At 36.1% G+C, this 13,581-nt stretch overlaps 1 protein-coding gene across 2 annotated transcripts in view; it reads left to right on the top strand.

The window, feature by feature from the left end:
* Positions 1–13,581, top strand: part of Nf1 (neurofibromin 1) — a 254,153-nt gene that overhangs the window by 125,743 nt on the left and 114,829 nt on the right. The window contains exons 28-31 of one of the 2 annotated variants that reach the window (XM_013016447.1): positions 3,582–3,743; positions 3,884–3,987; positions 8,355–8,490; positions 12,461–12,523. In XM_013016447.1, the coding sequence (XP_012871901.1) occupies positions 3,582–3,743; positions 3,884–3,987; positions 8,355–8,490; positions 12,461–12,523 (465 nt within the window). The remainder of the gene's footprint in view (positions 1–3,581; positions 3,744–3,883; positions 3,988–8,354; positions 8,491–12,460; positions 12,524–13,581) is intronic. The other variant, XM_013016448.1, reaches the window with a different exon arrangement.

Here is a 13,581-nt window from a genome sequence, read left to right as displayed (position 1 = left end):
ACTCTACCACTTGAGCCACAGCGCCACTTCCGGCTTTTTTCTTTTTGCTTATGTGGTGCTGAGGAATCGAACCCAGGGCCTCAGGCATGCAAGACAAGTGCTCTACCACTGAGCCAACTTCCCAGCCCCAAAGATATTTCTTACTATTTGATCATTCTCTTTTTTTTGGTTGGTGGTGGGGCTTGAACTCTGGGTTTGGGTGCTGTCCCTGCGCTCTTCAGCTTAAGCTGAGCATTCTACCACTTGAGCCACAGCGCCACTTCTGGTTTTCGAGTGGTTTATTGGAGATAAGAGTCTCATGGACTTACCTGCCCGGGCTAGCTTTGAACCGTGATCCTCAGATCTCAGCCTCCTGAGTAGCTAGGATTACAGGCGTGAGCCACCGGCGCCCTGGCCATTCTCTTAATTTAATGAAAAGAATATCCTGAAACTCTACATCATTCTTAATAGTATTTCTGAAATTTTCTGTTCCTTTCTGTGCTAAAAAGCTATTTAACTTATCTTACAAGAAATGACTTCATAATACTAACCATAATACTAACTTCTAGCCTGTTGTTTTGTTTCCTTAAAAGCTATAGGACCTTATTTTACATTAAAATAAAATTCAAAATCTGTCCTGGCCTACAGGGCTATGCCCAGACTCATCTCTTTATCTAATGCCATTTTACTTATTGTTTACTAAACTTTGTGTTCCTCAAGTATGTTATATTTATTTGTCTTAGAGCACTGCTACTGCTGTCTAAATACTTGTTTTGATTATTTTGATTAAATTTGATTTTAGTAAGAACATTTAACATGATCTCTATTCTACTAACTGATTTTATATGTACACAATAATAGTTTTAATGAAAGCAATATTGTGCCAAAATTTTCTAGAACTTACATATCTGAAAACATATAACCCTTGATTAGCAATGTCCTGAAATAGTGAAATCTTCTCGCAGTCTAAAATAAGTTCTCAAATCTTCATATGTCTTAGAAAAAGATACTATTCTGAATTATTTTCTTAACATCTACATCTAATTAACGCTAAAATTATTCAGTAGTTTTCTCAATAAAGAGTCAAGGGATGGGGATGTAGCTCAGTGGCATGTACTTGCCCAGGATTTGATTCCCAACACCACCAAAACGCAAAACAACAACAAAACCCAAATTAAGTCTAAGAAGCTCTAGTTTTTTTTATTATACTGAATAATTTTTGTGTTACGTATTAAATGACTTTTTGTGTGTGTGTGCTACTTCTAGGCACTGTTATTCAGTGTTCTTCTTTTTTTTTGCTTCAGGCTAGTACTTTACCACTTGAGCCATAGCTCCATTTCCCACTCTTTAGTGCTTAATTGGAGATAAGAATCTCATAGATTTTCCTGCCCCTTCTGGCTACAAACCCTGATCCTCAGAGCTTAGCTTCCTGAGTAGCTAGATTTACAGACGAGAGCCCCTGGTGCCTGGCTTATATTATATGACTTTTAAAAAAAAATCATTAATTTGGGGCTGGGAAGGTGGATCAGTGGTAGAGTGCTTGCCTTGCATGCATGAGGCCCTGGGTTCCATTCCTCAGTACTACTTAAGCAGAAAAAGCTGGAAGTGGCTCTGTGACTCAAGTGGTAGAGTGCTAGCCTTGAGCCTTGAGCTGAAGGACAACACACAGGCCCAGAGTACTGGCCATAAATAAATAAATAATCATTATTTTTGAAACAAGGTCACCCTGGTTGGCCTCATACTTAAGAGTCCTGCTTCTGCCTCCCTAGTGCTAGGATTACAGTAATGTGCAATTATGCCTTACTTTAATGACTTTTTAATTTTGGTGTTAGGGGTTGAACTCAAGGATTGATGCATGCTAGGTAGATTTAACTCTGCCAGAGTTGAATCTCCATTCATTTAAATGACTATTTTGAGAACAATGTTATATTAGGCCATGTCCGTTACAGCTGTATTTTAAAGAAAAATGGATTATAAAATAGCATTTAAATTTTGAATTGTGCTTTGTAAATATTTTTAAATTCAGTTGCTTAGAGTTTTCAGGATTTGGAGGGGGGGTGGATTATAGCAGAGGGACATGTAGCATAATCTAAAAATGCCTGCCCTCCCTCCCTTTTTTTCTGGTTTCATGATTGAATCCATAGGTTTTTTTGCCTTCAAGGCAAGCCTACCACCGTTGAGCTGTTCCCCTCACCCAATGGCTTCTATTTTATAACTATATTATTATAATTTTACTGAATTTCATAATGGAGAGTAGAGTTGTAAAATATTAGTTATGTAACTATAAGGAACAGATTAGAATATTGGATCCTTATAGTTCTCTGACTTCTAAATTATTTGTAGTTAGGATTCTTAAACATTTTCCTTTATTCAAATATCAGGTTATTGTAAACCTGAGAGTTGGCCAGCAGGCCAACTTAATTGCTATGGACACAATCCTTGTTATCATTTCAGCTTTAGAGTTGGAACATCTTTTTTTTTTTTTTTTTTTAATGGTCAGTTGTGGGGCTTGAACTCTGGGCCTGGGTGCTGTCCTGCAGCTCTTCAGCTCAAGGCAAGCACTCTACCACTTGAGCAACAGCACCGCCTCTGGTTTTCTGGTGGTTTATTGGAGATAAGAGTCACATGGACTTTCCTGCTCAGGCTGGCTTTGAACCATGATCCTCAGATCTCAGCCTCCTGAGTAGCTGGGATTACAGGCGTGAACTACCTGAGCCTGGCAGACATCTTCTTATGATTATCTCTGTTCTCTCTTGATCTCCTAGCTTAAGAAAAACAGTAGTTTACTAGAAGATCCTTCTGAGTGTACCGAAAACATAAATATATATAATGGTTATCTTGTAAGTAATAGATGAAATTTCAGCCTTCATGCCTACCCTTCCAACTTTGTACATTTGTTTGATCTCTGGGTTTTGAATGCTAAGGCCAAGTACTTTTCTTCCTGATTTTTAAAAAATTGCAATTTTTCCATTTATGTTTTTTCATGCCTAGTCTGTGTTCTGTACTAAGTTCTCCTGACAGTATGAGAAGAATGCATTTCTTATCACTAGGCTTATTTCTGCTCAGTGATTTGCTTAAGAAAATGATCAGTTCATTGCCTCTGCAAATCAAATTCACCACTTTAATATTACACTTTGTATGTATACTTTCATTCTGTGTTATTCGAGTTGAATCCTGGAGTCTTATCTCTTGTAAAGCCTAGGCTCTCTTGCCTCTTAATCTTTATCCTTAGAATTAACAACTATTGTAAATGTATATAAAGAGTCACCTATTATAAAAGAATGTATTCAGGCAAGTCCTAGGGGAAACAGTCATCATTTACCTTGATTTAGCAGGTGGCTGTGAACTTAAGATTTGGTTTTTAATCAATCTTTAAATTCCTGATTAAGAAAACAAGAGCCAGTGGCTCACACCTGTAATTCCAGCTACTCAGGAGGCTGAGATCTGAGGATTGAAGTTAAAAGCCAGTCCAAGTAGAAAAATCAGAGGTTCTATCTCCAATTAAGCAGCCCTAATACAAACCCCCCTGCACTTCCACACACAGAAAACAGAAATAAAACAGTAAAATTGTTCACACTAACAACATTTTGTTTTGTTTTCAGGATGAACTAGCTCGAGTTCTAGTTACTCTGTTTGATTCTCGACATTTACTCTACCAACTTCTCTGGAATATGTTTTCTAAGGAAGTAGAATTGGCAGATTCTATGCAGACTCTTTTCCGAGGCAACAGCTTGGCCAGTAAAATAATGACATTTTGTTTTAAGGTTTGTGTCATTGATTTTGTGTGTGTGCTAAGATTTGTCAGTCAGTAACCAGTGTATGTAATGTACATGCAAGTAACTTTTTAAAAAATACAACATATATGGAACTGGCATAGTAAATTCCTAATTGTACATTTCTTTAGGTATATGGTGCTACTTATCTGCAAAAACTCCTGGATCCTTTATTAAGAATTGTTATCACATCCTCTGATTGGCAACATGTTAGCTTTGAAGTAGATCCTACCAGGTTAGTCTTCATCTCATGTAAAACTGCCCCGTCTTTTCACTACCACTCTAGAGTCAAGGTCCTCAGAATTTCTCCTCTTGATTTTTTTTTTTTTTAACTTCTTAAGATAGTGTCTCTAGCAGTCCAGGCTTGCCTGAAACTTTCCACCTTTCTGCCTCAGTCAGGAATTACAGTAAAATACCACCACACTCAGATCTTCTTCCTTTGTAAAGTAGTATTGGGTTTGCACTCAGGGACTATTAACCAGGCTAACATTCTACTACATATTATTTGTTTTCAAGTGGGCTTCCATGTGGGATTTTATGGGGGATTAGAGATTGTCTGGTTTCCATAATCTCTGCTGTAGTTCAATACCAAGATAGCAGGTAAGGGCTGATGTGCTTGCCTAGCATGTGTGAGGCTCTTGGTTCTATCCCCAGCACCTTAAAACACACACACCTCCTACTCCCCCCCAGCCCCTGCCAAACCTGGGTGCTGGTGGCTCAGGCCTGTAATTCATTCTGCCTACTCCCTTGAGATCTAAGATCTTAGGATCATGGCAGAGCAGTCTATGAGGCTCTTAGGTGTGATTCAGTTGTAACTCATGTAGCAAGTGGGAGGCCCTGAGTTCCAATTAAAGTAACACAAAAAAAGAAAGCAAGCCTTTTTTTGAGGCTTGACCAGGGAAATGGGAGAAGTAATCATTTAAAAATATGCCTATAGCCAGTTGCTAATGGTGCATATCTCTAAACCTAGCTACCTAAGGAGGCTGAGACTAAAGATTATGGTTCAAAACCAGCCTGGGCAGGAAAGTCTAGGAGACTCTAATCTCCAACTAACCACCACCCCCCCCCCCAAAAAAAAAAAAAAGAAAAAAAAGGCCAGAAGTGGAGCTGTGGCTCAAGTGGTAGAGCATTAGCCTTGAGTGGATAAAGCACAGGGATAGCACCACAGCTGTGAGTTCAAAACCCACAATAAAACCTATAGAGTATATACCTACTTACCTATCCCCCCACACACCTAAAGAGAGTATATGTGGGGATATAGGTGTATACACACACATGCACACCCCTATAGAGTATATATAGGTGTGTAGATACACGTACATAACATATATACCTACAGAATACCTATAAAAACATACCTGTAGAGTTCTCTCATCATGAACAAATGTTATTTCCTCAAGAGACAGTTACTTTATATAGAGCTTTATCTGACCTGGAAGATGAGCAGTTAACTACTTCTGCCCATCTGTAGTCTTCATGTGTCACAAAGTAGAAGAGGGGCTGGGTGCTAGTAGCTCATACCTGTTATCCTAACTACTCAGGAGGCTGAGATATGAGGATCTTGGTTCAAAGCTAGCCCAGATAGAAAAATCCAAGACTCTTATCTCCATTTGACTACCAAAAGGCTGAAGTGAAGATGTGGCTCAAGTGGTAGAGTGCCAACCTTGAGCAAAAAAGCTAAGGGACAGCACCCAGGCCCCAAGTTCAAGCCCAGTACCAGCACAAAACATAGACAGGTAATAGATGGAGGTGGGGAACTAAGGAATTCTTCTGAAGGCTACAACTCAGACTTTGACTCAATAAAACAGAGGTATAATGAGATTATAGAATGATTTTTTTTCTCCAATACCTGATCCTTACATCCACAGGGCTCTAGTATATTTACTGAATTGTAACTTAGAGAGCTGCGACACAGAGACTCTTAAGTTGACAGTGTATGGAGAAAGCATAAAGAAACTCATTGAAAGGTGAGGGGAACTGGGAAAGGGAGACGGGTTCATCTGACTAAATTATAATACATGCACATGCCCTTTATACAATTAATATACACTAAAAAATGAATGAGAAGAAAGTCAAGCAGGCTCTGCTGGAGGACTTATACCAGCAGGCGTACAGAGGGCTAATTGAGAGGGTGAATATGGTCACAGTGCTCTCTTTATATGCATGTATGAAAATAGGTCCATGAAACCTGTTAAAACTTTTATGAAGAGGGGATAGGGGATGAAGGAGAGGGAGAGAAAGGGTAATTTTGAGTACATTGCGTATACTAATTAAATTATCACAATGAAATTCCCCTGTACAACGAACATATGCTATTAAAAAGTCTTTTTTAAAAAGGAATTATTGAAGGAAATCAAATATGGTGGCCAATGTCTTAGCTATTCAGGAGGCAGAGATAAGATTCTGGTTCAAGGCTGGCTTGGGAAAAACAAAAACAAAAAAGTAAGACTATTGAAAAATAACTAAAGAAAAACATTGCTTAGGGCATAGCTCAAGTAGTAGAGAACAATCAAGAGGTTCTGAGTCTAAACCCAGTACCCACCCCATCCTTCTCCCTGCCCCAACAACAACAACAACAACAAGACCCACATTTCTAGGAAAATTGAAAAGTGACAAGGGAAACAAAAACCAGGACACTAGAGGAAATGGCACATATCCCTCACCTACAGTACACATTAAAGACAATTCATAGGCAGATTAAAAATAAAACCTCATGTCAAAGACCTGTTTACCTCAGTTCCTATTAATAGTATATTGTCCTGGCTTTCAACAGTACCAGAGCATGCAGGCAAAGTGGCAAATCTTAGTCTGAAGTGGGTATCAGACCAGACTGGGATGTGGCAGAGATTTTGGAATTATATTGAGATTTTAAAGTAACTGATTCATTTGCTAAGAAAAAAAGACAACATGTACACACAGGTGGGTTGTATAAGCAGAGAGAAGAAAACTCTAAATAGGAATCCTTATAATGCTATAAATTAAGAACAGTCTGATAGAAAGAATGCCCATTGGACACAACTGAGGAAAGAATCAGTAAACTTGAAGATATATCAGTAGAAACTTTCCAACTTGAAGCTCAAGGAAAAAAAAAAAAGAGAAATAACTGAATGAAAATGAATATACATGTTTCCCAAATTTATAGATTATAGTGAAATCAGTATTTGGAGAGGAATTTATTACATTAAATATATATATGTACATATATTAGAAAAGATATCTAAAATTAAACTCCCAACTCATTTTTAAAAATTAGAAAAGATGAGCCGGATGCTGGTGGCTCATGCTTGTAATCCTAGCTACTCAGGAGGCTGAGATCTGAGGATCACAGTTCAAAGCCATCCCAGGCAGGAAACTCCGTGAGACTTTTATCTCCAATAAACAACTAGAAAACAGGAAGTGGTGCTGTGGTTCAAGTGGTAGAGCGCTCGCCTTGAGCTGAAGAGTTCAGGGAAAGTGCCCAAGCCAGAGTTCAAGCCCCACTACTGACCAAAAAAAGAAAAAGAAAAGATGAACATAAACATACTACATACAGATGGAAAAGAATTTTTTAAGAAAGAGAATGAAATAGAGAACAATGGAAAAACCCCACAATTTCCTTGAAATCTAAACTGACTTGTACACATAAACATTTAAACAACTGAATACAGAGGCTTCATAGATTGGGATTAGTAGAATAGCTGACAAGTTCTCATGAGCCTGTGGGAATCAACAGAGCACTGAGCCAGACCACAGGGTTCCTGCTGCCAAACCAACTCAGGAAAACTTCCCACAAAGACAAGAATTGCCAAGGTTTCTAGAAATCTCTGAATCTTGTAAAGAATTTGTTAAACTTTTTACTCCAAAACTCTTAGGTTCTCTCTGAGATTTTAATTACTTTTGTAGTGTCTTCACCTTCCAAGTCCATATTCTTTCTCTGGCTTCTCAACAAACAACAGCTATGATATATTCATCTTACTTGTCTCTGCTTTGCTAATTTATATTTTTCTGTCTGAAGAAACAGCAGGCCTTGACAGGGCCTCATTCTATATACAGGCTGGCCTCAAATTCATGACTCTCCTGCCTGAGCATCCTGAGTGCTGGAATTACAGATGTGAACCACTACTCCTGGCCTATAAAGAATGTTTGTTTTTTTTTTGGCCAGTCATGGAACTTGAACTCAGGGGCTGGGCACTGTCCCTGAGCTTCTTTTGTTCAAGGCTAGCACTTTACCACTTGAGCCTCAGCGTCACTGGAGCTTTTTCTGTTTGTGTGGTAATGAGGACTCGAACCCAGGGCTTCATGCATGCTAAGCAAGCACACTACCACTGAGCCACGTTCCCAGCCCTAAAGAATGTATTTTGAAAGCTTAATTTAAGCTAGTTAGGGATCAGAGCTTTATGGATTTGAATGCCATTGGGTAGAATTTAAACCACTGAAAGTGTGTGTTACTCCTGTCTTAGTGATGAGAAAAAAAACTAAGGTTTGGAGAAGTTGTTTGTTCCAATCAGGATCAAAAGTACACACATTGTACTTGACATATCTAAAAGAGTCTCTTTTAAGAAGTGATTTTGTTTCAAGTAGAAGAAATTAATGTTTTGTATTTACCTTTCCTTGCCTCTGTAGATTAGAACCATCAGAGATCCTGGAGGAAAATCAGCGGAATCTCCTACAGATGACTGAAAAGTTCTTTCATGCCATTATCAGCTCCTCCTCAGAATTTCCCCCTCAGCTCCGAAGTGTGTGCCACTGTTTATATCAGGTATGCTTAAGTTAGGAACTGCCATTATTAATCTAAAGCTAAATTGAAAGAGAACCTTAACAAAGAAAGATTTAGCTGTTGATAGTAGGTAGTAGACTGTCATACTGAGTCAATTGGATAAATAATATATTAGGAATTATTTTCAGATTTAGCATTGAAAGACAGTTCAGTTTTTCTTCAGAAGCACTTAAATTACTTTTAGATAGCACTTGAAAAACTACATTTGCATTGACAGTATGCTCAAAATTCATTATTGAATATGATGGGTATGGCTGAAAGGAGACTATTAAAGAATTTTTTATTGTTCTCTTTTACCCGAATTAAAGAGTGTTTCACACATGACACATGACCTTGCCTTTGAATTGTAAATTATTTGATCAGTAATTCTGTTTTCTTTATTAAAATGCAATTGTGTCATGTTTCTTAAGACAAACTGGTTGGTTTATTTTATGTAGATTGCTACTTATAAGTTAGGGTGCATTCTCATCTAGACCAAGTCATTTGATTTTCTGTGACTATCACTGGAAATCATGCTCCTGAGTTCATGGGTCTAGAGTCATTTTCTTCTTATTGAGGGAAGTAGGTCTGTATTCTTTAATAGTGTCTCCTGTGTTGGTTAATTTCTTATGCAGGAGGGCCTACAGAGCCACATTAGCTTTCCAAGAAGGAAGAAATAATATTTGGTCTGGTGTTTGGGATAAGGGTGGGCATAGGGAAAGAACTTTCAAGGTTAGCAAAAGCCTTGTCTATCTTTCTGCAAAGTCATCCCCATCTTTTTTTTTTTTTTAGCACATAGTTGCAGTTGCTAAGAGACAATGCAGTCACCATTTAAAAAGCTGTTTGAGATTGCTCTGTGTGATTTTTTTTTCCCTACTGCTATTTTAGAAGATGTTTCTGCTATACTATAAAAAGAAAATGTTTCACAATATACATAGATGATACTTAGCATTCAATCTCATAATTTAGTCATGACTTTACCGCCTTTTCAAAAAGCCGAGTAAACCCCACATAATTTATTCACCTAGTTAGATCTGAGGTTAGAGAATGGGTTAGTTATAATATGAAACAATTTACGAGGCTAAGCAGACAAAAAGTAGCATGTATTAAAAATTGTCTGCACCATAAATTGGCCTTTTATAACTGCTTTCAGAGAGGAAATAGATTTGTAAAATGATAGTTGCTTGGACTTCAGTTGGTTAAATGAGGACTGTGAGTACCTGATTATATGTGTCTTAGTAGATTTGAGTAGAAATTCTTGTGGTTTTTGTCCTAAGTGAAATATCAAATTAGATACCAGTTGGAGACCATGATAGTGATAATATGTAAAAGGAACAAGTCTTGACACTTATTAAATACTTAGGAAATATTTAATGAAGGAATAAATTTCCTCATTCTTTCTTAACAAATTGAACAAAGTTCTTGTTAGTTTTCATAGTGAGTAAAGGAGAGCCCAAATAGTGAAAATAGTCAGTTGATGATTAGTAGCTTACTAAACACTTGTTATGTTTTATTTCTTGAGTACTTCATAATGAAATAACCTATATTGCCTTAACACTTGAATTGTCATATTGAAATTATACAGGAAATTATTCTCTTTAAATACATCATTTAAATGCTGTCATTCTGTTGCTTTTAACACAGGTGGAGAATAGACTATTGTGGAACAAAGGTGTCCTATAAAGTTTTGTTTTTTTAAAATAATTTTTAAATTGAGATTGATTACACAAATTTCACAGTGTTGTAGGATAGTGATACTTAAAGTCACAAACACATTTTAACCTTCATAAGGCCAATTGTCATTATCATGGTCTATAAAGTTTGTGAATTTTATGAACTTTGATAGTACAACAATTTCTTCCAAATCGGGTGATATGTACATTGCTTTGCTTTTTCTTAGTGTAAGCTGTTCCCTTTTGCCTTCTTATTCCCTTCCTCCCATCATAAAGTTTTGTTTTTAATAAACGAGAAATAATTAGGAATTCTACATTTTCCAGTGAAAGAAAAAGATAGGGGAAAATGATCTAAATATATTTTTTCATTGAGTCTTGTTCCAAACTTTTTCTTTTTGGTTTTCTATTTTGTTTGTATTCATCTTCTGTGTTTGGCATTTACCTGCCCTTTTGACCTAGCAATAACATAATGGTACCTTTGTACTTTTATGTTCTATTGGGAGGGATAGTGATCTTCCCTCTCCTTTTGGGAAACATGGCTCTTGCTTTTTGGGGTTCTAACAATAAACTAAATGAGTTTTATTAGGTAATAAACTTGGCTGAGTTTTAGCTCTTTTTACTTAAGTTATGTTTTGGCCTCTACATCTTTTTGAATCATGCTTAACTTGCTTTGTTGTATGCCTTTTTTATTTAGTGGACTGGGTTAAAGTCTTACAGGAATAATTAAATGTGAATGTGTGTCAGATTTATTAGGTTATTTTTATGTGTATTTGTATCCACTGGTAATAGTTTGGAATAAAGAAAAAAATATTTCTGGAATGGATTTTTTTTTATGGTAATGGTGAGAGAACTCTGAGACAAAAGAGTCTGAATGTCATCTTTCCCCAGTAAATCTGCTTCTTCAAACTGAAGTGATTTGCACAGAATTTTAAGGCTATAAATTATGATTGTACACTGTTGAAAAAAAAATATATATAATGTCATATTTGCATGGTTACTAAAATTTGAATCATTTATCTTTCAGTGTCTAGAAGGGTGTTTGGCATTTAGGTTACACATAATTACATGGGTGGGTGTTAAACTAACTTTTAAGCTCATGTTATTAGGGTCATGGTGTTGGATGCATATAAATTATATAGATTAAATGGTTCTTGTTTGATTTTTTTAAATAGTTAAATAGCATTCTGGCTCTGCACAAGTGAGTTGTGCAGATACTCAGGAAGCTGAGATCTGAATATCATGGTTCAAAGCTAGCCCAGGCAAGAAAATCCATGAAACTCTTGGCTCCAATTAAGCACCAGAAAAGGCAAAAGTGGAGCTGTGACTCAATGGATAGAGCAGTAGCCTTGAGCAAAAAAGCTCCAGAAAAGCACCTAGGCCCTGAGTTGAAGCCCTAGGACTGGTACAAAAAAACCCAAAAACATTCTGTATGGTATAGTCCAGTTCAAAGTCTTTAATATTTTTTTTGAAAAACTCTTATAAGGAGCTTTGAGATATTAAATGAATACATCTGTAGGTTATGATGAGTGCATTTTTGGGAGGGGGAGATACATTCTGATAGCTTTAATAAGTGAAAAGTAGGCTTATCTTTTAAGCAGGCTTGTGTTTTTTCTCTAATTATCTCTGCAGTTCCCTAACTTTAACATTAATTAATGCCTTTTTTTCTAGTTGAGCTGATAACATTCTTCTCCCCAGTATTGCAGAACATCTAATGTCGACAACATTAAAAAAATATGTGAAATGTTAAGAGTAATCTCTTGTAGAGAGAGAAAATTTTAATTTTGAATCTCTAAATTTATCTACTGTATTTAGCCATGTAATTTTTATTTTAGAGAGTAGTATCTTAAATGCCAGATACTTTAAGTCAATTGAAGGATACACAGAGAAGTATCTTTTACATATCAGAGGAAAATAACATGTAGACACAAAGTGGTTTTCATATGTGATCTCTTAATGAACATTTCATGTAAAATTTATTAAATGCTAGGAATTTATTAAAATGTAAATATTGTATGTCTTCAAATTTACTTGGGAAAAGCTTTTCTGTAATTTATAGCCAGAAATAGTAGACATGATTGAGTCGCAACATTTCTTGCTACTTATTGAGTGTTTGGCTTTAAAATATAATAAAACTTAAAACTTGGAATTAAAATTCATCCCTCAAATTCAGTTGATTTCTGATTTTTGTTAATTCCATTTGTGTTACATTCTACTGTGTAATTTATGTACAAGCCAACATTGTTTTCGTTGCTGTATGTAGTTGGTGCTGTGACTTGTTTGTGCTCATCTCTGTTCTGTAGGCAACTTGCCACTCCCTACTGAATAAAGCTACAGTAAAAGAAAAAAAGGAAAACAAAAAATCAGTAAGTTTGGAGAACTTTTTATCAGCTGTTTCTTTCAAAGCAAAACCAAAAATCTTTTGCTGTTTGTTAAGAACATCTTCACTTCAGCCTATTTGACCTTCACTGTAAAATCATTCTACTAATTCTGGCACAAAATAGCTTTCATTTCAATTAACCCTGGAATTAAGTTATATTGAAACATTCTCTGTGTTCCTTTGGTTTGATTTATCCCAAAGGTATTTTGTGGGCATTTGTTGCATTGAATATCCTTGATCTAATTTTATTATTATTATTTAAAATTATAAATGAATACAAAAGAAACTTAATTTCAAGGCCTCAGGAAATGCTGTCTTCATTCTTGCTTCTTGTTTGCAGGTCATATGAGTCTTTTATAGAAGTAAAAGATTTTCCTCATTGTTAGGTGCATCTGGGGGAAAGTGTCTACCTTTTTTTTTTTGCAGTACTAAAGATTGCATGCAGGGGTCTTGCGCATGCTAATCAAGAGCTCTGGCAAAAAATATCACTTCTAAATCGAATCTGAAACTTCCTAAATTTTATAATTTTTACTCCTATCTTTTTATCTAAACAGTTTGAGCTAGAATTTAGATACTTGTGCTTTCAATTATAAAAATTTTAATGGTAAAACTACTTTTACCTCAGTAAAAATCAATATTAAATTATTATGGTGAAAGGAAGACTAGAAATGCTTTATTTTGCAGACATGATAAAAATAAATTCCTTGCGACTGTGAACTGAACCTGATTTGATAGGTAGAAAATTATGATAGTCATAATTCAGTGGATGGGATTTATCCAAATTACAATGTGCATTCATTTAAAGTACACAGTTGTCTGTCACTTTGACTCATCCTTATCAAATTGGTTTTATATTTATTCATACAATCCAAATGATTGTGGAAAAAGATGAACAGAAACTTTAGAAAGCAGGTAGTTTTCTTTAAAAGAAATAATTTAAAATTTGGACTGGGAAGGTGGCTCAGTGGTAGAGTGCTTGCCTTGCATGCATGAGGCCCTGGGTTCGATTCCTCAGCACCACATAAGCAAAAAGAAAAAAGCTGG

The sequence above is a fragment of the Dipodomys ordii genome, unplaced genomic scaffold (assembly GCF_000151885.1).
Source record: "Dipodomys ordii isolate 6190 unplaced genomic scaffold, Dord_2.0 Scaffold31, whole genome shotgun sequence".
Taxonomy (NCBI): Eukaryota; Metazoa; Chordata; class Mammalia; order Rodentia; family Heteromyidae; genus Dipodomys; species Dipodomys ordii.
Note: the sequence above shows the minus strand (reverse complement) of the source record. Positions and strands in the feature narration are given on the sequence as shown.